General features: G+C 36.5%; 1 protein-coding gene across 6 annotated transcripts in view; it reads left to right on the forward strand.

Moving 5' to 3' along the window:
* The window catches only part of Pals2 (protein associated with LIN7 2, MAGUK p55 family member), a 92798-nt gene that overhangs the window by 62407 nt on the left and 5133 nt on the right, over positions 1 to 25258 (forward strand). For 4 of the 6 annotated variants that reach the window (XM_075955156.1, XM_075955159.1, XM_075955160.1 and 1 more), the window contains exons 6-11: positions 5404 to 5445; positions 6875 to 7006; positions 8790 to 8889; positions 9198 to 9266; positions 11663 to 11824; positions 24912 to 25114. In XM_075955156.1, coding sequence (XP_075811271.1) covers positions 5404 to 5445; positions 6875 to 7006; positions 8790 to 8889; positions 9198 to 9266; positions 11663 to 11824; positions 24912 to 25114 — 708 coding nt within the window. The remainder of the gene's footprint in view (positions 1 to 5403; positions 5446 to 6874; positions 7007 to 8789; positions 8890 to 9197; positions 9267 to 11662; positions 11825 to 24911; positions 25115 to 25258) is intronic. The other 2 variants (XM_075955157.1, XM_075955161.1) reach the window with 1 other exon arrangement.

A 25258-nucleotide genomic window follows, 5' to 3' on the forward strand; every position in this document is an offset into this window, starting at 1 on the left:
TTACTATTGCACAAGCCCCCACCCTTACCCCACTCCCAGCTACTGTGTTCCTATCTGTAGTCTGTTAACCCACAGTCAACCAAAGCCTAAAAATACTAAGTGGAAACTCCCTGAAATGACGCAAACTTTAAAATGTGCATCATTCTGAGCAGTATGAGGAGCTCGCTCTTCATGCTCAGTTCCACCCAGAACCTGAATCATCCCTTTGTTCAGAGTATTGTATACAGTATTTCTCCACTAGTAGCTTTCTCAGCAGAACACATGTGCTGGTATCGGTATTCAAGTGACTCCAACTGCATGTCACAACCTTAAAGCATTCCTACATGTGTAATGGTAACAACTTTTAATCTAGCAACAAAACAGAAATATTACTATGCTGAAGTTGCTAAGATCAATGGTAACAACAGATTATCTTCTGTCCATGGTATTGTGAAGAAAAAGAAATAGGCTATTTGACTGTCTCATTTAAAGCTGTAAGCTATGGCCATAGAGCATGTTAAGTGCATAGCTAACAGTAAGTTATAAAGTTTAGTACTTCTTAAGTTTAGGCAGTCATTGCAGATGTTGGATGTGTCTTCTGTGGAGAAGTGTGGAATCGTGTACCTTGGATCCTACTGTAGTTCTTCTGTAGTCCCCCATGAGGTCTCATTTCCACCCAAGTAAAAGAGCACATCATAACCAAAGGAACTCGCGATACCGTACCCAATTGTGCATTAGTGAAAGAAGTGTCCTCAGATGATTCTGCCATAGCAAATACTAAAGTTCTAGTTTTCCTTAGAGACATTAGGAATAAGCTGTATCTGATGTTAAAGTTTAGTATGTTTGCAAACCAAGGAATAGCAATCCACTAACATACAGACATCTGGCAACACACACACTTCAGCATTCTCAGCCTCGCCAGGACAGAGCAGCTGACAGAAATGCCACCCAGGATCTTAACCCAGCTTGGCACTGACAAACTACAGGCCCTGGCAGATGATGATGGAAAAGCACAACTTGCTGCTGGAGGAGGAGGGTGATCTTGTTTAGAATTTTGATGAGGCTTCAAACAATGAAGCCCACTGAACTGACTCGACTTCAAGAATAAAATAGCAATGATTTGACTGCTTTAAAAACTTTCGTTTGGGATAGCATGAAACATAAATCCCTAATATCTTAAATTTCAAGATTCTTGGACACTGAAATTTTCAGTCAATTGTTGCTTATATTCAGTTATTTGTTTGATATTGACTAATCCAGAAAAGCCAGAAAGTAAAGTCTAAAATAAAGATAAATAAAAGTTTTGCCTCAGTAGAGTTAAGGAAAAAAAAAAGAGAGAGAGGTTGTCTTGCTTGGGAAAGCCAGGATAATGGGTTGAAATGAAATGAGAGCAGGAAGACTGGGTTTCTTTCTAATTTATGTTTTGGGTGGCAAGCCCATGGTTCTTTATTATGTAATTGACTAAATAAATAGATGCACCTTATGTAACTCAAGTGTAATTTTAAAAGGATACCGTTTTGTAAATGTGACTATTCCTGTGCACTTGTGACACCATTAACACAATTGAGACAGTAAACTTACCTGTCACCTGAGTTCCATGTATCTCCCTCCTGCTTCCTGCCTCACTCCAGGCAACTGCTGTCTGCACTCTGTCATCGTAACTTAGTTGCGAATCATCTCATCCTACTTCGGATTTCAGCTTTTTAAAGTATTTTTGTATTCATTGAGGATTTCATGTGTGCATATAATATATTTTGATTATATTTACTCTTCCCAGAGCCACCTCCACTCTCTCCTGATATTGTGTGCTCCATTAATTTATGGTGTGGGGCCTGGACTCTGCCTCCCTCAGAACCCTTCAGCTGTTGAAGCCTCCTCAGACACAGCAGAGGCTCATAAGGTCCTCCTCCTTCATGCTGGACTGTTGGCTGTATTGCTCCTGGGCAGGTCTTGTCCAGGTAGGCATGGCTGCTGAGAGCTCCTGAGTGCAGCACCAGTCCTGTCTTGTTAGGAAGAGCTGGTTCACGCTGGTCCTCTCTGACCTCTGGCTCTCACAGTCTTTCCACCTCCCTCATCCGTGGTGTTCCCTGAGCCTTGCAGGAAAAGGATATGATAAAAATGTCCCATTTGTTGCTAGACACTCCATAAACACTTAATCTTGCTCTTTGACCAGTTGTGAGTTTTTTCTTTCACCACTGTGCACCACACAAACTTCTCTGATCAGTCTGAGAGCTGCACTAACCTGTTGTGATAGAGATTTGGCTTTATTAGGCAGTTTGATACCATGTCCATGTAGCATATGAGCTCCCTGACATATAAATCATAGAGTCAGGTTTTTTAGTTGTGTGTCTAATTTGAAGGTCCTGAAAATCTAAGAAACTAGAAATGAATTTCAGTTTTTACCTGGGTTCTTTCAGAATAAATTTGCATGATTTATCCACTTGGTAGTTTATACCTTTTTATTGATCTAGTATTTCATTGTATGAATATACCAATTTGTTTATGTATAAATTGCCAGGAGAACATTGTTGTTACTACCAGTTTGGGCTATTACAAAACAACTAGGGACTATAAATTCCCAGGGACTGAAAGAGTTGGTAATTTGGTAGTCATATGTAGAAATTTTAGAGAAAAAACTTCCCAGAAATGACTGTAACAGTTTACAGTCCCATCAGCATTGCACGAATTTCTTTTACTCAGTGCCTTTGTTATATTTAATTTAGTTTTAGTCAGTATAATAGGCATATAGCAGTAACTAATTGCAATTTTAATTTGTGTATCAGTACAGGTAAATAAGATTGACCATCTTATCATGTGCTTTTCTCCCATGCTTATATCCACTTTGGTGAAGTCTTTTTGTCCTTGTCTATTTTATGTTGTTCTCTTGTTTGACTTTGGAATTCTTTTGTATTCTGGTGCTGGCTAGTTTTATGTTAACTTGGCACAGCTAAAGTCATCTAAAAGGAGGGAACCTCAATTGAGAAAAATGCCTCCAAATATCAGGCTATAGGCAAACCTGTATAGAACGATTTCTTAATTGATGATTGATTTGTGGTAGGAGGCAGCCCATTGTAAGAGGGGTTACCCCTGAGCTGGTGGTCCTGGATTCTATAAGAAAGCAGGTAGAGCAAGCCAGTAAGCAGCACCCTTTGTGGCCTCTGCGTCAGCTCCTACCTCCAGGCTCCCACCTGGTATGAGTTTCTGCCTTGGCCCCCTCAATGGACTATGATTCGGGGTATTTAAGCCATTTAATAAACCCTTTCTTCCCCAAGTTACTTGGTTATAATGTTTATTCACAGCAATATTAACCCTAAAACACCTGCATACAAAATTATAATTTGCAGAGATTTTCATCCAGTTTTCAAACTTGTGATTACCCTTCCTTAGTCTCATGAGTGCTGGGATTACAGTTATGTACCGTCATGCCCAGCTCTGGGTCCAAGTCCTGTTTATATGCTCTGTGGTCTACTAAACAATTTGAGTTCTTCCTATAATCTCTTGAAAATAGGAATATACTATGTACAGTTTATGTGTTTATTTTACTGGTCATGTTGGAACAGGTTCTCACTCTCTAGCCCACGTTGGCCTTGAAGTCGTGGGTAATCTCTTACCTTAACCTCCCAAATGTTAGGCTTATGGGCACAAATCAACACAATTGGTTGTACTAAGTACTGTTTGCTAATTGTTTCATATTTGCCATTTCTGTTTTTGTTTTGTTTTGTTTTGGGTTTTTTTGGGGGGTTGGGGTTGACTTGGTTAGTTGATTTGTTCCAGTTTTGCAGCACATTGTCATGTTGTCCAGGCTGGCCTCCTATTCACTGTGTAGTTAAGCATGACTTTAATCCTTTTGCTATTTTCCAAGTGCTAGGATTACAGTGCATACCACTACACCTGGGTGTTCTGGACTATTCTTAATTGACTTTTCTTCCTGTTCAGGGTTTTCAGCTCCTATTTTTTTGCATGCCTGCTCATGTTTGCTTTGTTGTTGTTGTTAAATTTAAACTTTTGGAGGGTTTGAGAATTAGTATATGAAAACTTTATTTTACGTTATGTTTACCCTTCTTTGTTCACAGCCACCTCCTATGTCCTTCTCTGTACCCTCTTAAATATGTGACCTCCTCTTCCAACACACACAGCTTACTGAGCCCATCTTGTGTAGCTTTATGCACAAGTGTTTAGAGCTGACCATTTGGGACTCCATAGCACATCAGGGGCTCTTGTCCTTGGAGATGACAGCATGTCTTCCTCGCAGCAGCCATTGACTGCCTGGAGCTCTTTGTATAGAGAATTTGAAATTTTCCCCCATCATTGGCATGTGGGCTGGTATATTATCATTATGTAGGTCTTTTTTGGCCACTCATCATTGCCACAGAGTGCTCCTAATCTTTTGATATAATGAATAGTACAGTAGTTACTAGTATATAAATTACTTCTGATTAATATAACTGCTGAATCCATTCCCAGAAGCAGAGTACTAGATCAGAGGGTTTATGTCTTTGTAATCTTGGTTATTACTGTGAAATTCTTCTTCCAAGAGGTTAGAACATTCTTCCACCAGCCTGTTAGGAAAATCTCTATTAGCCCATAGTTTTATCTGCAAATGTCTCGATTTTTTTTCTAGTTGATAGGAATAAAGTGTTGTCCTAATAGAATTTTAATTTTCATTTCTACTCTTAATAGTTTAAGAATCCTTGCTTCAAAGCTATTGGACTTCCTTTTCTCTAATGTCTATTTTAAATTGTTAGTCATTCAGGTTTTCCTTTGATAAGAGTACAGAACTGAAATATTTTGTTCAGTGTTTAGTAACTTGAGAATGTTCAGTTGGCATTCAAAAACTATTAGTGCAGTTCGTAGAATACAGTAAGTCAATATATTCTATTTAATGATTTTAAAGATTTTATAAAACTCCTAGATCAAAGGCTAGGACAACTGATTTTTTCAGATAAAGTTTACCAAAGTAAAACCAGATTTATCTGAGTTTTGGAGCTTGAGGGTAATATTCTAAAAGCAGTTTAAATAAGCCTAAGAATTAATGCCTCTTGGTAATCCTTTTACATCTGAGTTGGATATTGGCCTCTCTGAACAGGGAAATAAATGTTTGAAATTTAGAAAATGCTGTAACCTTGCAAAGTATTATCCCACAACCAAGAATGATTTGGTGGGCTTTCTCCAGAAGTAAGAAATATACTGCTATTTTTATAACTTCTCATGCAGTCCCTTCTTTGCCTCATGTCAAATGCCAATAACTTTTTGCTTGTGTCATTAATACTTCTTTATAGGTATTATAACCTGTGGACAGTTAATTAGGGAGGCAGTGGCTTTACCAAATGAGTGATGTAATAAAATGAGCCAGTAGCTTACTTATATTTGAAGTTATAAGTTAAAAGTTTGTTTTCTTTATGCAATTGAAAAATATATTTTTAGAGTTACGCCAGTATGGAGAGGCATCCAGCCCACGTCCGTCAGGTATGCTATCATGTGAGAACGTTTTCTGGTATTCCTGTTGTTCTGTCTTAGCCGTCAACTAAATTTACCCCGATTAAACTTTGTCATCTTGAATTGTTCATTGCCAGAGCCTTGAGCTGCATGCCAAACTTGTTAGCCACCTGTCACAGTTTAGCAGTCTTAATGCTGTTTGCATGCTTGCTTCTTAGATACTTCTAAAATTTATCTTAGGAAAATATAGCTTCCTGGTTTGTTTAAGCATTGATTTTTTTTTTTTAGGCTTTGCAAAGTTGTTGCAGATGGTCTAGAGCTTTCTATCAAGATCACATATACCCAGAAGTTTAAAAATATCTTCCTATGCATCTTTCACATTTAGTAGTTTTTTGAGCATACTAATAATACAATATATGTACTTGTACTGTTTGAATATTTTGTTTGTTTCTGGTTGTAGACGTATGATACACATGAAAAGTAACATTGTTAGTTTGGCTATTTTTATGCATTTCTGCTTATTAGAATTTTTCTGCTGATTAATGCTGAAATTTTTCTGTAAAATATTTGAATTTCTATAAATATGTATGAAGCATGTCTATTTTAAGAAAACAGTTGATTTAAACTTTTCATCAAATATAAAAAATGATTAATTAGAATTCAAATTAAATAAGCAGTATGTTGCAAGCTCCGGAGATCTTAAGTTACAGTATAATTGGCAAACTTTTATTAATAAAACAAATTTTAGAGAAATGTGTATGTTTGGATTTAAATTGGAAAATAGTTAAGACCTTTCTAGTATTTTGTCTCATAAGTAATTTAATGCTCATATAAATTTAAACATACAAATCATGATAAGGAGATAAGAAAGTATTTTTCTCATTAGTTTTGGCAAGTGTAACTGATTAAAATACACTATTAGAAGTAAAACTGAGTTATTAATTTTTAAGGTTACTGAATATATTTCAGGTCTCACTTAAAGATGACCTTTGTTGTTTTATTTAGACTTCAAGGTGTCTGTGCACTCTCTGATAGGTCAGAAATCCATGTTTTAAACTAACTGCACCCACTGTTTCAGGATTTTAATTGCAATGACATTTACTTAAATTAAAAACTATGCAGTATTTGTTGGGAAATCAAGTGAAAAGATTGGAGAAGGTGAAATAGAGTGGTGGTCACACTTGTTGGTGTCAGTGTAGGTCTTAAGAGTGGTAGAGCAGTCACAGAAACGAAAAAGGATCTTTTTAAAGTGCACAAAATTGTAATGTAGCATACATGTATAATTTTCAATAATACCAAATCATTATATTAATATTCTGATAAATTGTTTTTTTATTTAGGAGAATAAGTTTTTTGTCTGAAATACTTAGTGTTTGTTACAATGAAACCACAGTGGTTTGGTTTCAACATCCAGTGCTTAATGTTACACATAAGGCTTTTTCACCGTGCTGTGTTTTAGGTATTTGTCAAGTGTCATTTTGATTATAATCCATTCAATGATAACCTGATACCCTGCAAAGAAGCGGGACTGAAGTTTTCGAAAGGAGAAATTCTTCAGATTGTAAACAGAGAAGACCCAAATTGGTGGCAGGTTGGTTTTATTCTCAAAAATCCCTCAACTTCTTTTTGTGTTTTTAATCTTTGATCTGGCCAGTTTCTAAAAGTTTAGGAAGCATTTGTTCTCATGATTTTTCCTGCATGAACAGCTCTTTCTTTATGTCTGTTAACTTTGTGGACAGAAGATCAAATTGAGAGAGAATTTGTGAGTGAGTAGCTGTTAATGAAAGCAGACATAACCTGCCTGCGGCACTGCCCCTGGTCTAAGGTGAAGCAGTTCTCTCACAAGGGCAGTCGCTTTCAAATATGTTGTACACCAAGAAGAACCTACTTGGAGTCATTGTTTGTCAATGTTTCCCAGTCTGTTTTTGCAGTTGTTTATATCACTTGATAAACACAGTATTCAAAATTGAAGAAAATGACAAATAGAAACCTAGAACCTTTTCCATTCTCAGAGCTGATTATGGCCTCAGGGTGAAAGAAGAAAGGCTCCTGGACCCAGTACCAAATACAAAAGTAACAGTTGCTAGTAACAGGTGTTAGCAGTAGTGAATTAAATGACTTATACAGAGGGATGGTCTGCAAGATAAGAACAGCCTTGTGCAGTAAATGAAGACACTTTTAGTATTAAGTGCATCATGGTGAGATGACCAAGAAATGGGTTCAGTAAACAAGAGTTTATGATTTCCAGAGGTTTTTACTGAAATACTTAGAAGGTTTCTTACTGTACTGCCTAAGGTTGATTGTTTCATGTCCCCATCCCTGGCCAGGTATCCCTGCTTTATTTTCTGTGCATGCCACCTCTTAGATCTCTAATCTCTCACCGTCATTTGAGTCTCTTTCTTCATTTTGACAGATTTACTCTAATTCCACTTTTCAAGGTTACTAAAAACTGAGAAATAGGTTTTTCTGTCCCTTATAAGGAGAAACACACTTAACACTGTATTGTGGGTAATTGCCGTTTAAAAATATCACTTGTTTTGGGGCTAGAGGGACTGCTTAGCTTGTTAAGAGTCCTTGCTGCTCTCAGGGAGTCCCCAGCACCCATGTTGGGTTGCTCATAGCCTCCCGGAACTCCAGCTTCAGGAGCTCTGTGTACCTCTTCTAGCCTCTGGGTGCCTGCACTCATTTAATCTTGCACACAGACACAAACACATAAATTAATTATTTTTACTTTATTTTATACATTTTGATGATAAGGTTTTTGTGCTACTAGATGTTTTACCTATTTTAAATTCATTATTTTGGTATATGCAGATTCTTATTAGGATGAATTAAAATTTACCCTCTGTATTCCCAGTATCCTTTCTATTGATTTAGCATTGGGAAATAACATCATTCTAGGATTGAGCTTAGTAGTCAGTGGCTTGTAAAGGATACTGGATGAGACGCCCCCTTAACACTTCTTTGTATAGAATAGCATTCCTGTTTCCTTTCTTTGTCTTTGTCTCTGTCTCTTTCTATCCCTCCCGCCTTCTCTCTCTCTCTCTCTCTCTCTCTCTCTCTCTCTCTCTCTCTCTCTCTCTCTCTCACACACACACACACACACACACACACACACATACACACACTCTATCAATAAATGAAACATTTACATTTGAAGAACCTGTGCATTAGTGTTAATGACAGTTTCAAAACATCACTACTAGTTACCATACATGTGGTTCCTAGTATGGCAGTGTTGAAATGCTTTAACATAGTTCTATGAATTTAAAAGTTATTTTTCATATCAAACTAAATTTAAGTAGTCAGCAGTTGTCCTACTTACTAAACTATTGTCTAAAATTTTGGTCACTGAGATATTAATTTGATTCTAGGCTAGCCATGTGAAAGAGGGCGGAAGTGCTGGTCTGATCCCAAGCCAGTTCCTGGAAGAGAAGAGAAAGGCATTTGTTCGCAGAGACTGGGACAATTCAGGTGAAGAGCTGAACTCAAGAAACAGGCAGGGGCTTGGCACACCTTTCTTTGCTTCTTTTTTTCTGAATATACAAATCAATTTATTTAAACTTCATGGAGAATTAATCTTTCCTGTGCATCTGCTTTTTCCTCCCTATAGTAAGTTTTGATCTTTTTCTGCCACCTACTGGTAGAGTATCAAAATTCAGTGACAAATTTACCCTTCCCTTAGGAGGTGATTCTCCTACCTCCTCATAAAACATAGCTGGGCAATTTAAGCTAATATCTTGACATATCTTCTAAATTATACTGGTCTTGTCATTCTTCAGGACCCTTTTGTGGAACTATAAGCAACAAAAAAAAGAAGAAGATGATGTACCTCACAACTAGGAATGCAGGTGTGTTTAAAATCCTTTGAAAGATCAAAATAAATAGCTTTATTATTAGTTAACGTGTTTTAATCTCTGAACATGCAATTTGAAATGAATGCAGTTTATATTAGTGCCATTTACTGGGTCTGGCATGTGAACACATGATGAAATGTAATACAGAGAAATTGTTACTTAAGTCCTAACCTGAATAAAATTTACAGCAGGATGAAGTTACTAGGATTTATGTTTGTATTAATGCAGGGGGAATGTTATTTTCAATACTTACATAGGGCATTTCAATATAGTAATGTGTGTGACATTTCTAATGGACAGAGTGACTTTATGAAGGTATTAGAGTTAGGATTAAGGAGAACTATATGCTACCATAACATTGTCAAGTGCAGATTTGCAAGGGACCAAATAACTCATCTAATCTACTGAGAGTATTATAATAGTCTTTCTCAAATCTTTTAGGTTTTGAATTTTTTGAGAGAAGGTATTTCTATATGTTTAGGCTGGCCTAGAATTCACTAGTTAGTATAGGCCAGCCTAAAACAGTTATTCTATACTTTCATTAGATATCTCAGGCTGCCCTCAAACTCTAAATCCTTCTGCCTTTTCCTAAATCTTTCATCTTAAAGAAAGGAATTTTTTTTTAAAGGAAACGTAATGGCAATCGTGACAAGATTGTTTTACAGTTAAACATATCAAATCATCAAGATGTATACTTTAAGAATATACAATTCCTATTTGTCATTTATGCCTCAAAAACTGAAAAGGTTTTTTAAAAAAATCCTCAAATCAAAGGCCTGGGGTGTAGTCATTCCTTAGCATGTACAGAGTGCTAGATTCAATCCCCAGAACTAGAAAGGAAAATTTAAAAAAACAAAAAACACCATCAGACCAATTGGGTACATTACAGATTTAAACAAAAAACTTCTGCACATGTCAAGAGACAAATGCAAATTAAAGCTACATTGAGATTATCATCCATACAGAATACAGAGTGGTATTCATTGAGAAAATGATATTCTGGCAGGGATATGGACAAAAAGGAGTGGTTCTGCACTAACAGTAGGAATTCAACTAGTTCAGCCATTGTGGAAATCAGTATAGAATAGAATAGAATTGTCCACATTACACTATCTCCCCACTCCCGGATATTTACCTGAGGGACTCAGAATAACACCACAGAAATATTCTACATCATTGTTAATTGCACCACGGTTCACAAGAATTAAGTTACAGAACTAGGCTAAGTGACCGTCAACAGGAGAAATTAAATGTGGTACGTATACACTACAGAATGACGTTTCTTTTGCAAGAAAATAGATAACAGCTAAAGGTAATCTTGTTTAACAAATTAAGTCTGTCTTAGAAACATAAACAATATGTTTTTCTCCTACTTATGGACCCTAGATTTTTTTATAGATACATAAAGTCATATATGTACAGTTGACATTAAAGGAGAAGGGAAACTGTCTAGGGAAGTAAAAAGAGTGAGGGAAAGGATGAACAGACTGCAAAGAAATGTACTCAAAGTGCATTCATTGTATGTCTTCCTGAAATTGGCTAAAAATGGAAGCTATCATATTCATTTTTCTTGACTTCAAAGCTGCCCCTATACTAGTAATAAAAAACACAGTATAAACAAAATCATACAGGAGAGAGAAATGGTGTTTTTACTTTCCAATATTGGTTTAATTTACTATGAAGAAACTGTACAAAGAAGGAATTGTTAAGGTAATAAAGATGAAGTGTTATTACTGCAATGTTGGTGGGTGACGTGATAGTTCAGAATCACTGTGGTTTTATTATTCATAACTATATATCACTAAATTTTTTAGCAAAGTTTGTAACGTTTTCATTGACTTAGTTTATAGGTTGGGTCAATAGTCTACTGAAAATGCTCTTTCCTCCAGCATTTTATGTTCTGTATAAATTCTAGTACCTTGGTGTTTAGATATAAGGGTGCTATCACTGGAGCTGGTCTACTCAGCCTGTACAAGTTAACAGCCAAGCAGGTGTCTTCTGTTCTCTCTACTTCACACGCACTTTTTAATGTAAATTGCATAAACGGTAATTTGATTGATGTTAAGGTAATCATTTCTACTGACAAATTGCCCATAAGAAGCCTTTAATGTGTAGAGTATTGATAAATACACATAAAACTCAAGAATTTTCTAGCATAGTAAATGAATGTCAAAGGGCAAATGAGTGGGTACAAACATTTAAATCAAGATATAAAATAATTTTTGTACCCTACTAAATTTGTAAAAACAAGCCTATGTCAGACATGCACAAATCAAGTGATAGTAAACTATCAAGACGAGAAGACCATTAGCATACAGAATGCCGAGATATCTTTCTGTGTATATAAAGTATAACTGATTATAATGTTGTCCCATTACTTTCACATTTAGAGTTTGATCGCCATGAAATTCAGATCTATGAGGAAGTAGCAAAAATGCCACCCTTCCAGCGAAAAACATTAGTGTTGATAGGAGCTCAAGGTGTGGGCAGAAGAAGCTTGAAAAATAGATTCATAGTGTTGAATCCTGCTAGATTTGGAACAACGGTGCCATGTAAGTCTTATGTTTCCATTTGTCGGCCAGAAAACAAGTTGGGTATATGGAGAAAAGGATTTTTATTAACTAATATTAATCGCAAGTAAAATGTGGCTCTGTCAGTGAGCATGAAGAGTAGACAGTACTGAGAATCCACGTGGCCCTATCGCTGTCTTTGGTAGTGTGCTGGCTGCTGTTCAGCAGTAGGCACATCTGTATACTCTTCATTCCAGAAGCTAAAGGCAAATGCATGCATTTAAAAATTGTGGCAAATTACATGTATTTGGATTTTCTTGTGTAACTATTATCCATCTATTTGTATTTTTCACCCAGTATAGTATATTTAAAAGGAAAATGCCTAGTAGGTACTCAAATATTTAGCAGGTCTTCCCATTGGCTAGCACTTTCTTCAATTAGTTTTTCATTTTGGTTTAATAGATTTCTTTTCCTTTGAATTATTCACCTTTTCTAAACTAATATATAATATTAACAAAACTGGTTGAATAATAATAATGTTCTCAAAAACCCGAATTGTGTTTATATCTTCATTTGTGCAGTTATTCAAAGGTAGGAACCATTCCTTTATCTATCTCCAGCATTCTGCTTCACATCTTTATCTCCTTCTACTGTATTTACTATTGCTATCCAGAGTTCTCAGTTTACTTCCTTCTCAGCACCTCCACTCACAAAATCTGCATGCCGTCCTCTTCACACATCCCATCATCGTGAGTGGTTTAATATGTTTCTGTTGTCACATGATTTCTGCAGAGTTCTAGTAACATTCCCCTCTATCATCCTGAATTTAGTAAATTCTTCCTTAAATATTTGTCAGTTTTGTTCTTTTTAGAATTTTTTTTAAATGTTCTTAATTTTCTGTATTTTTCTTTCATGCATTTTATTAATTTCACTTTAGTCTTATTTCCTCTTTTCTACTTGCTCTCTGGGTTAGGTTCTCTTTTCCCAATTATCTGAGGTAGGAAGTCAGCTTACTCACTAGAGACTTCCCTTTAACAGACAGATGTATGTTAGAAATTTCTCAGTAGACACTGTTTTATTTCATCTTGTAATTCTAGTGTACTTTTAAGTTTTTATTGCATTCATCTCACTCATTTATAGTTTTAGAAATAGATAAATGTTTTCTCTTCACAATGATCCTAGAGACTTAAAACATCTCTGGCTACTGCTTGCATGTATGTCTTTAATTCCAACTTACTTGGGTCTTTAAGTATAAAATGTCTTTTGTAAACAACATATAGTTTGATCAGTTTTTCCAATTTATTTTGCCAATCTTCCTTTTAGAGTTTTATCCATTTAATATAATTGCTAATACCGTAAAATGTTCCTCAGTGTGAATTTGCCCAATTGTTTTCTCCTAACTTCAGACATACATGAGGAGATTTGCATCTTGTCTTTTTGTCCTATTGTTGATGCTAATGTTGGTCATTGATTTAATTACTATGGCATTTGGTAGATCTTTCCACTGCAAATCTGTAGTTTACAGTTAAGCAACCTGTTCAGAGATATTTTCAAATAGTGAAGCTGTTTTCCACAAACTTTCATTGAGCAATTTAAGCTTCTATCAGTAATAGAACAATATAAAAGCTTTGCCTAAGTTTGGAGGAGGAACATCTGTCTGCTCTCACCTTAAGTACGCAGATACACTTCATTTCCTAGTGTTCTGACCCATGTTATTTCTGTCAGCTAGTAAAAACTGCTTTGTTGAATGATTGAGCTTAGAAAGGAAAGAACTAGACTTTTATCTAACCTCTGAGGGTCTGTGTTCCTTTTCTTCACCTTCAGGCCTCTAGAAGAGTCGATAACTTTCTGGTTACTTTCATTTTCATAATTGTGGCATCTTGTTAAACAAATCTCACTATTAGGCATTAAAAACAAAAACGTCTAGTTCCCATCAAAACTGAAGCCATAATTCCAGTTCACAATTCCTGCCTTCCTTATAGCTCTTCTTATTCTATAGCACAGTAGCTATGTTGGGAAGGACGGGTATGGCTTATTTTATTATTTGGTTTATGTTCTCCTCTGCTACTTCAGTTTCCTGTGAGCTATATTGTAAGAAGTGAGTGCTAAAAGGAAAGAGTAAGTAGTGTTGCATAAGAGCTTGCTTGCTGGAGTTCTTTGTCTTCAATGTCTTTTTAGAGCCCTTTGGAGACTTCCATATTACAGATTTTCCTGGCCAAGAATATTAGATTTTCTAATTATTCCCTTGCAACTTTGCCCTAAGCTCTCATACCATAGCTTCTGCAATCATCTCTCTACCAGTTTCAGGATAACCATACTCACGTCCCACTTCATTCCCCAAAATACTAAAATTCAGGAATACTTCAAGTTCCATAGAATTTTGCATATATTCCATGCAAAACTTTTTGTGGGTGCTTAAATCATTTGAGTTATTTGTGATACCTATACATAATGTTAATTGGTTAATAAACAGCTGTTAAGCTATTATTGCTTAAGGAACAATGACAAGGGACAAAAATCTATCCATGGTCAGTACAGGTTTGTTTGTTTGTTTCTGAATTTTTCCATCCTTGGTTAGCTGACTGTACAGGTACAGAGCTAAGAGATAACAGAGGATTAGCTACTGTGTTTCCTCTTACTGTCTTTCTGTGGAGAGAGCCTTCAAGATAGTCCAGGATAGTGGACTGTCTTTTGGACATGTATATACATGCATGCATTAGCCTAGGAAAGTCAGTTTTGTTTTACCATCAGTGAGATTACAAACCACCCCACTCCTGTGGCATGCCAGCATAGGTCTTGAGCATTCTTCTATGAAAATAATTCCACAGTGTAGGGAAAGAAAAGAAAACAATGCATTTCTCCCTGAAACTATGACTCACAATTCACTGACTCCTTTTCTGATCTATATAAGATAGAAGTATTTAGATAGATGACCCCAGGACCAAGATGACTATGTTTGTTTGTTAAACTGCAAACGATAAAGTACATCCTTAAAATATTAGCACCTGTTTAGTACTCAAATGAAGTCTGAGACTGAAGTTAAAATTCCATTCAATGTTCTATTTACACCTTTTTTGTTTGTTTGTTTGGTTGGTTGGTTGGTTGGTTGGTTTTTTTGTTTAGTTTTGCTTTTCGAGACAGGATTTCTCTGTAGCTTTGGTTCTATTTACACTTGTAAGGAAAGCATTCAGAAGTTTCTAATACGGATTTTGTGCTTACCCAGTTACCTTGTTCAGGTCAACTCTGTATTCTCAACTTTGTATACAAGTCTTTTCTTCAAGCTCCTCCAGCTCATTATTCATACCTTTGGCTCATAACTTGAGTGGCTTCCTAGAGTACCCACTCTTTTGTAGTTTTACGTGCTTAAAGTACTTTTATTCAAGGAAAACTGGCCATTCAACTTACTGTAGCTTTTCCAGTTACCTAGTGGTTGTGGTACAGCACCTCAGTTCCTATTATTTGGTAAGTCACCTCTCTCCTTGTGTTTTTGTGTGTGTGTCTTTTATCTTTTGTTTTTCTTTGACCTACTACCTAGAACTTGTTTCTGTAGTAACGGGATGCCCAATAAGTATTTGATGATGAATGAATCACCAACATGTGCCTTTTCTGGCAGGTTATCAAAGTTTCTAAATAAACATAGTCTTTTTTTTTTAAAAAAAAAAAATAACTATCCTTTCTCATCCTCAGAGAAGGTAAGTAAGGCTTTTCATGAGAAGTCACCCAAGACTAGCACATTGCTTTGAGGTAGAACCAAGGCTCTTGCCACTGTATCTAGGCTAGCAAGGTATTCCTCCAAAGAGAATGAGCTCCAAAAAGCCAGTACAAGCAGTAGAGATATATCCTGGTCTCATTGCCGGTGGCCCACAGTCTGCCTTAGCCATTTACTGTCACCCATATTCAGAGGGCCTAGTTTGGTCCTATGCTAGTTCTCCCACTGCCAAGAGGGAGTTGGTGAGCTCCCATTAGCTCAGATAAGCTGTTTCAGTAGGTATCCCCATCATGGTCTTGACCCCTTTGCTCATTATCACTCCTCTCTTCGACTGGATTTTGGGGGCTCAGCCCAGTGCTCGGCTGTGGATCTCTGTATGTTTCCATCAGTTGCTAGATGAAGGTTCTATGGTGACATTTAAGATAGTCATCCATATGACTACAGGGCAAGGCCAGTTCAGGCACCCTCCCCACAATTGCTTAGGGTCTTAGCTGGGGTCATCCTTGTGGATTCCTGGGAATTTTTCTAGTGCCAGGTTTCTTGCTAGCCCCATAGTGGCTCCCTTAATCAAGATACCTCTTTCCTTGCTCTCCCTGTCCTTCCCTCATCTTGACCATCCTGTTCCCTCAAGTTCTCCTCCCCCTACCCTTTTCCTCTCTTCTTTCCCTTCACCCTTCCTTCTCCCCCAGCCTCCAAACTCCCAGTTTTCAGGTGATCTTGTCTATTTCCCCTTCCCAGGGAAATCCATGTATGTATCTCTTAGGGTTTTTCACAGTTAACCTAACTTCTTTAGAATTGTGGATTATAGGCTGGTTATCCTTTGCTGTAAGTCTAATATCCTCTTACGAGTGAGTACATACTGTGCTTGTCTTTCTGGGTCTGGATTTACTTCACTCAGGATGGTTTTTTTCTAGTTCCATCCATTTAAATTTCAAGATGTCATTGTTTTACTGCTGAATAATACTCCATTGTGTAAATGTACCACGTTTTCTTTATCCATTCTACTGTTGAGGGGCATCTAGGTTGTTTTCAGGTTCTGGCTGTTATTAATAATGCTGCTTTGAACATAGTTGAACACTTGTCCTTGAGCATCCTTTGCGTATATGCCCAAGAGTGGTATTGCGGGGTCTTGAGGTAGGTTGATTTCTCAGTTTTCTGAGAAACTGCCATACTGATTTCCAGAGTGGCTGTACAAGTTTGCATTTCCACCAGCAATGGAGGAGTGTTCCCTTTTCTCTGCATCCTTCCCAGCATAAGCTATCTTTGGAGTTTTTGAGTTTAGCCATTCTGAATCGTGTAAGATGGTATCTCAGAATTGTTTTGATTTGCATTTCCCTGATGGCTAAGGATGTTGAACATTTCCTTAAATGTCTTTTAGCCACTTGAGATTCTTCTGTTGAGAATTTTCTGTTTAGATCTGTATCCCATTTTTTATTTGGATTGTTTGGCATTTTGATATCTAGTTTCTTGAGTTCTTTATACATTTTGGAGATCAGTCCTCAGTCTGATGTGGGGATTGGTGAAGATCTTTTCCGAATCAATAGAATAGGCTGCCTTTTTGTCTTACTGACTATACCCTTTGCTTATCAGAAGTGTCTCAGTTTCAAGAGGTCCCATTTATTTATTGTTGCTCTCAGTGTCTGTGCTACTGATAAAATATTTAGGAAGTGGCCCATGCATTGAAGGCTACTTCCCACTTTCTCTTCTATCAGATTCAATGTGACTAGATTTATATTGAGATCTTTGATCCATTTGGACTTGAATTTTGTGCATGGGGATAGATATGGATCTATTTCCATTATTTTACATGCTGACATCCAGTTATGCCAGCACCATTTGTTGAAGATGCTTTCTTTTTTTCTATTTTAACTCCTTTGTCAAAAAAATCAGGTGTTCAGAGGTGTGCAGATTAATATTCACGCCTTGAATTCAATTCCATTGGTCAACCTATCTTTTTATGCCAGTACCAAGCTGTTTTCATTACTGTAGCTCTATAATAGAGTTTAATGTCAGGGATGGTGATACCTTTAGAAGTTCCTTTATTGTACAGAATTGTTTTTGCTATCCTGTTTTTTGTTTTGTTTTATTTTTTTTTCATATGAATTTGAGTATTGTTCTTTAGAGGTCTGTGAAGAATTCTGTTGGGATTTTAATGGGGATTGCATTGAATCTATAGATTGTTTTTGGTAGGATTGCCATTTTTATTATGTTGATCCTACCTATCTAAGAGCATGGGAGATCTTGTCATACAGGTCTTTCACTTCTTTGGTTAGTGTTACCCCAAGATATTTTTTGTTATTTGTGGCTATTGTGAATGGTGATGTTTCTCTGATTTCTTTTTCTGCCCTTTTATTATTTGTATATAGGAAGGCTACTTTTTTTTTTAGTTGCCCTTTTATCCTGCCACATTACCTAAGGTGTTTATCAGCTGTAGAAGTTCCCTGATAGAATTTTTGGGGTCACTTATATATATTGTTACATCTTCAAATAGCAAAAGTTTGACTTCTTCCTTTCCAATTTGTATCCCCTTGATCTCCTTTTGTTGTCTTATTGCTCTAGCTAGAACTTCAAGTACTCTGTTGAGTAGATTAGGAGAGAGTGGACAGCCTTGTCTTGTTCCTGATTTTAGTGGAATAGCTTTGAATTCTCTCCATTTAATTTGATGTTGGTGGTAACTTGCTGTATATTGTTTTTATTATGTTTAGAAGCATTTGTTGTATCCCTGCTCTCTTTAAGACCTTTATTAGGAAGGGATGTGGGATTTTGTTAAATGCTTTTTCAGCATCTAATGAGATGATCATATTTTTTATTTCAGTTTATTTATATGGTGGATTTCACTGATAGATTTTCTTATGTTGAACCATCCCGGCAACTCTGGGATAGAAGGCCAGCTTGTTCATGGTGGATGATTATTTTATTATTTTCTTGGATTCAGTTTGCCAATATTGAGTAGTTTTACATAAATGTTCCTGAGGGAGATCAGTCTGTAATACTCTTTCTTGGTTGAGTCTCTGTGTGGTTAGGTTATTAGGGTAACTGTAGCCCCATAAAAACAGTGTGGCAATGCTCCTTCTGTTTCTACTGTGTGGAACACTTTGAGGAGTATACAAATGAACAACTGTACAATAAATGAGGACAATATGACCTCCAAATATAAACAATGTACAAATATACAATGCAATATGGTAAATATATACCAATACATAAATAATATATAAGTATCTTAATCAGAGGTAGAAATGTACACTGCAATATGGTAAATTTATACAGTATATATATATCAATACAATATATATCAATGCATAAAAATGTTTTAAACAGAGGTAGAAGCATGCATGCATACAACAGTCAATATAATTTAACTTTATATCAATATACAAGAATCAATACCAATATATTTGTCTAAAAACAGTAACTCACAATTACAAATCTATTATCTCATCATCCAATTATCCCTCTTTTTTTTTTTTTTCAAAAAGATCCCTGAGCTTATAAAATTCCTCCCTCAACTGTATACTAATTATATTCAACCCCTAAATGATGTCCCTAAACCCAAGGACAAACTTTACTGGGAGAGGGGATGTTGTCCTCTAGAATTACTTCCAGCTGTCATGGGGGCGACGTTCTTTCTGGGGGATCCTGTGAAAGTAAAATGATGGTTAAATTTCAAGATCAATGTCTTTCAAGATTGCAAATAGTCTTTGAAGTTCTGATAGAATTCTGCACTGAAACCATCGGGCCCTAGGCTTATTTTTGGTTGGGAAACTTTTGATGACTACTTCTATTTTCTTAGAGGTTATAGGTCTATTTAAGTTCATCTGGTCTTGATTTAATTTTGGTATGTGGTACCTGTCCAGAAAATTACAATTTCTTTTAGATTTTCCAATTTTATAGAGTACAGGTCTTCGAAGTATGACCCAATGATTCTCTGTATTTCTTCAGTCTGTTGTTATGTCCCCCTTTTCATTTCTGATTTTGTTAATTTGGATGTTCCCTCTCTGCCATTTGATTAGTTTTGATAAGGGTTTGTCTATCTTGTTGATTTTTCTCCAAGAACCAGCTCTTTGTTTCATTGATTCTTTGTATTGTTTTGTTTCTATTTTATTGATTTCAGCCCTCAATTTGATTTATCTCCTGTGATCTACTCCTGAATGAATCTGCTTCTTCTTGTTAGAGAGATTTCGGATGAAGTGTTAAGTTGTTATGTTTCTTTATGTAGGCATTTGGTGCTATGAACTTATCTCTTAGCATTACTTTCATAGTGTCCCATCGGTTTGTGTATGTTGTTTATTCATTTTTGTTGAGTTCTACAAAGTCTTCAGTTTCTTTATTTCTTGCTTGACTAGGGGTGATTCAGTTGAGCACTGATGAATTTCTGTGAGTTTGTAGGCTTTCTGCAATTAGTGTTGTTGTTGAATTCTAGCTTGAAGCCATGGTGATCCAATAAGATACAGGGTGTTATTCCAATTTTTTTGTTATTTGTTGAAGTTTGCTTTGTTACTGAGTATGTGGTCAGTTTTAGAGAAGGTTTCATGAAGTGCTGAGAAGAAGGTATATTCTTTTGTGTTTGGGTGAAATGTTCTATAGATGTCTGTTAAGTCCATTTGAGTCATGACTTCTGTTAGTTCTCTTATTTCTCTGTTAAGCTTCTGTCTGGTTGGCCTGTCCATTAGCAAGAGTGGGGTGTTGAAGTCTCCTACTATTAGTGTGTGGGGTTTGATGTGCGATTTAAGCTTTAGTGATGTTTCCTTTACATTTGTGGGTGTTCTTACGTGGAGCATAGTTGTTCAGGATTGAAACTTCAGTTTAATGAGTATTTCCTATGATGAGTATGAAGTGTCCTTCTCCATCCCTTCTGATTGATTTTAGTTTTAAGTCTATTTTGTTAAATATTATGATAGCTACACCTGCTTGTTTTTTAGGTCCTTTTGATGGTAAAATCTTTTCCCAAATCCTTACTCTGAGGTGTTGTCTGTCTTTGAGGTTGAGGTGTGTTTCTTGTATGTACTATAAGGATGAATCCTGTTTTCGTATCCATTCTTTTAGCCTGGTTTTTTTTTTTAGTTGAATTGAGTTCATTGATGTTAAGGGATATTAATGACCAGTGATTGTTAATTCCTGTTCTTTTTCGGTGATAGTGCTTGTTTGTTTCCCTTCTTTGGGGTTTGCTAGTGTGAGGCTATTTGCTGCTTGTGTTTTTGTAGGTGCAGTTAGCTTCCTTGGATTGAAGTTTTCTTTCTAGTACTTTCTGTAAGACTGGGTTTGTGGATAGGTATTGTTTAAACCTTTTGTTTTGGCATGGACTATCTTGTTTTCTTCATATGTGGTGACTGAAAGCTTTTCTGGGGATAATAGTTTGGGCTTGAATCCATGATCTCTTGGAGTCTGCAACACATCTTTCCAGGACCTTCTGGCTTTCAGAGTTTCCATAGAGAAGTTGGGTATAATTCCTTTAAGTCTGCCTTTATATATTACTTGGCCTTTTTCCTTTGTAGCTCTTAATATTCTTTCTTTATTCTATATGTTTAGTGTTTTTGATTATTATATTGTGAGGGGACTTTTATTTATTTATTTATTTTGGCCAGTCTATTTCATGTTCTGTAAGCTTCTTGTATCTTCATATGTATATCCTTCTTTAGGCTGGGAAAGTTTTCTTTTATGATTGTATTATAATGTATTATATTGTTTTCTTTTATGATTGTGTTATAATGTATTATATTGTTGAATAAATTCTCTGTGCCTTTGAGCTGTAATTCCTTTCCTTCTTCTGTCCCTATTATTCTTAGGTTTGGTCTTTTCATGGTGTTCTAGATTTCCTGGATGTTTTGTGTCAAGGATTTGTTGGATTTCCAAAATTTTTTGAGTTTGTGTTTCCTTTATTGACTGCATTTCAATCTTCAAGTCTTGAACTGTTTGAACTTTTTGCTTCACCTGTTTGGTTGTTTTTTCTTGGCTTTCTTTAAGAGATTTATTGATTTCTTTCAATTTTTTGTTTGTCTTTTCCTCCATTTCTTTAAGGGAAGTTTTTATTTCCTCTTTAAGGCTCTCTATCATCTTCAGAAAGTTATGTTTAAGGATATTTTCTTTTGCTTCTTCTGGGTTAGGATGTTTAGGTCTTCCTTTTATAGGACCACTAGGTTTAGGTGTGGCCATATTGCACTTTAGGTTGTTGACTGTATTCTTGCATTGGCGCCTACCCATCTCTTCCTCCAAGGGGTGCAGGTGGGGCCTGTTCGTCAGGGAGTCTTTCTTTCTCCAGGTGGTGTAGGCGGGGCTGTCCCACTGGTAGTCACTGATGTGGCTCTGGGGGTTTCTTTCCAGGTGCAGTGAGGACCAAAGCTCCAGTAGCCATAGGTGCAGTGCGGGAGTGGTTGCACGTATGGGGAGGCTACTCCAGGGTGTCTCTCCAGGGGCAGCCAGGGTCAAGGTTCCAGGGGTCAGAGATGTTGTGGGAGATGGCTGTGGGTATGGGGAAACTGCTCCCAGCTCTCCAGGGCTTCGCTGGATGAGGGTGAGGCACAGGATGTCCTTCCGGGGCTAGGGTCCAGAGAGGTAGACCCTCAAGCCACAAACCCAGACACTCACCTCTCCACAGGTAGTCAGGGCGAAGACTCCAGTGGTCAGAGATGTGGTAGGGACGGCTGCAAGTCAAACATTCTTACAATTAAACAAAAATCCCGATTTAAAAATGGATGAAGGACTTCAATAGACTTTCAGAATAAGCACATGAACACATGCTCATTATCATTTGCTCATTGGGTAAACTTAAAGACCATGATGTACCACTTCATAACCATTCGGATGCTGGGGCAGGTGATGAATTACCATAATGGGGAAGGGTAAGTTATTTAAGGAGTACAGAGTTTGGAATGCTGAGAAAAATCTGAAAGTAGATAGTATATTCATTTATTAGTTGCACAGCAGTTTAAATGTTCTTCATGCTGATTTAGGTATGCTTCAAAGTGTCTCAATGATAACTTTTATGAATATCTTACCACCACTAAATTTTTATTTACTCAATAGCTTCTATTTATATAAGAATATAAGTATATTAAAGTATGTACAGTATTTTAAAAATATTTTATTCATTGATGGGTACTTCAGTTATATCCCTACCTTGGGTACTGCAGGTAAGGCTGCAGTGACCATGGCTTGACCATAAAGTAGGACTGCCTGATTGTTTCCATATATTGTAGTACTCATTGTCAGGTGAGGTTGATGGCATTGAGATGATTTATTATAATTTTTAAATATATTGCAAAACTATGATAGACAATGTTGTCTTGGGAAGATAAGCTATAAATCCTGTTTTGTTTTGCTTTTAGTATTACGACCTTGGGCTTTATTAACACATGGAGTATTTATTTGTTGACTCTTCACTGCTAAAATATAGAATTTTACCAGAGCCTTTAATTTTCACTTCTAAGAAGTCCCACTATTTAATTGTTCTGTGTAGAAGCCTAAGGAATAAGTAGAGTCATTCTGTTCTATCTGTTCTGAAAATGAAAAGGAATTTAAATATATGACAGTAACTTGGGGATTTCCCCAACCCCCTCCTTTTGGCATGTCCAGTAGAGAGTGGAGTTACAGTTAAAGAACACTGTAAATATCTTGCTGTGAACTGGGATTCTCTGGACATATTGGGAAGTAATGTGTGCATGTTTGCATTTACATATTCATTTCAAGCAACACATCGATGGTTTCAAACCAGAAGATGCAACTTTTAAATTAGAGTTACAGATACTAAACCAAGTCCTTGCGTGTGCTTATTTGGGAGATTTAAAATTATCTTGGACAATTTGTCGTATGATCTTTGGTGAAATTTTAGAAACAGGTTTTATGGGTTTGGAGCAGGGGTGTTGTTTTTGTTTTTGAGTGTGGAAAACCACACTCATCTTGAAGATTCTTGAAATTAGTTAAAAACAGCAGAAGATAGCTATACATACAGTCTCATGATGAATTCGACCTTTAACTTTACCCCTTGAGTTTAAAGTTCTTTTTGTTTTCTTTCAAAAGTTTTCTTGGTGTCTTATTTTTTTTTTTTTAGGTATAAGTTAAAAGTCTGTCACCTTTTTGTTTATATCACTTATTTCAATTTTACATACTTAATGATTTTTCTCAGATATTCTTCATTGTAGAAGGAGCTGTGGGCAGGCCTGCTTTTTGTCCCTTCCAGCTCCCACATGGCTAGCTTTACACCCGAAATAACAACACACAAACTGTTTTCATTTAAACACTGCCTGGCCCATTAGTTCCAGCCTCTTATTGGCTAATTCTCACATCTTGCTTAACCCATTTCTAATAATCTGTGTAGCACCATGAGGTGGTGGCTTACCGGGAAAGATTCAGCACGTCTGACCTGGCGGCTGGCTCCATTGCGTCTGACTTACTTCCCTTCTTCCCAGCATTCTATTCTGTTTACTCCACCTACCTAATTTTCTGTCCTATCAAAGGGCCAAGGCAGTTTCTTTATTAACCAATGAAAGTAACACATAGACAGATGAGCCTCCTCTATCACTTCATTTACTTAACAAAAGTAGAGCCTGGTCAAGCTTAGATTCAGGCTAATGCTGAAATAATAATAATAAAAAAATATTTCTCTTCTTCAAAGCTACTGTTAATCTTGGCAGAGTACACTTTTGCAGAGATATGAAAGGTGGTAACAACTCATTTCTAGCATACACCAAATTGCTGTAACATTACTTGCCCGAAAGTGTACGTGGATCTAAATAGCACATGAAAGAGTCCCCTGCACCTGGAATTTGGAATTGATATATTCACTCTGGTTTGGAAATCATAGGTCAGAATAGAGGGGCAAATAGACATAATAAAAATCAAGCACTTAATATTTGGGAATATCAGAAAGCAGGAGAATAAAAGTAAAGAATAGATGTCCTAATTTGTGGATAGAATTGCATTTCAGAAAATAGTTATTAGCAGGTAAGAGTGGGAAACTTTGCTCATCTTTGGGCAGTCAATTAAGAAATGTTTAATTGGAACGGGATCTATAATCGAATCTTCAAGAAAAAGCAGAACACCATTCATAAGGAAAGGGTATTTATTCACTGGCACCATGCCTGAATAAGTATGTTTTAAGTTTCAAGCTGAATTCACAATCATATTTTTGATACAAATTTTATATTGAGAACCATTCCTTTAACATTCTTTTAAATTAGAGATCGGCAAGCATTCCTGTTCAAAGGCCATACGGTCTGTATCATAGCTACTGTTGTAATGGAAAAGAAAATGTGGACGATGGGTAAACGAATATGCATGGCTCTCCCTGAAACTTTGTTTCCAAAACCAGGAGATGGGTCAGTTTAGCTGAATCCACGTACTGAGTGAAGCCTCCAAAGATACCGGTGTGTATTTTAGTCTGTATTTCACAGTCTACAAGTTCTCAACATTATTTTATTCCAGTTACTTCACGGAAGCCAAGAGAAGATGAAAAGGATGGACAGGCATATAAATTTGTGTCCCGATCAGAAATGGAAGCAGATATTAAAGCTGGAAAGTATTTGGAGCATGGGGAATATGAAGGAAACCTCTATGGAACTAAAATTGACTCTATCCTTGAAGTTGTACAAACTGGACGTACTTGCATTTTAGACGTCAACCCACAAGTGAGTTGCATAAATTCCAAAGATGTTGGGGAGATTTTGACTGGGTATGTTGGGTATGGGAAGTGTGTTTTATCAAGGTGGGGTTGTTGTTCTTTCAACTTTATTATGAGTCCATAACTAGATACACAAATAAAGGTCAGACAG

This window comes from Microtus pennsylvanicus, chromosome 21 (assembly GCF_037038515.1).
Source record: "Microtus pennsylvanicus isolate mMicPen1 chromosome 21, mMicPen1.hap1, whole genome shotgun sequence".
NCBI lineage: Eukaryota > Metazoa > Chordata > Mammalia > Rodentia > Cricetidae > Microtus > Microtus pennsylvanicus.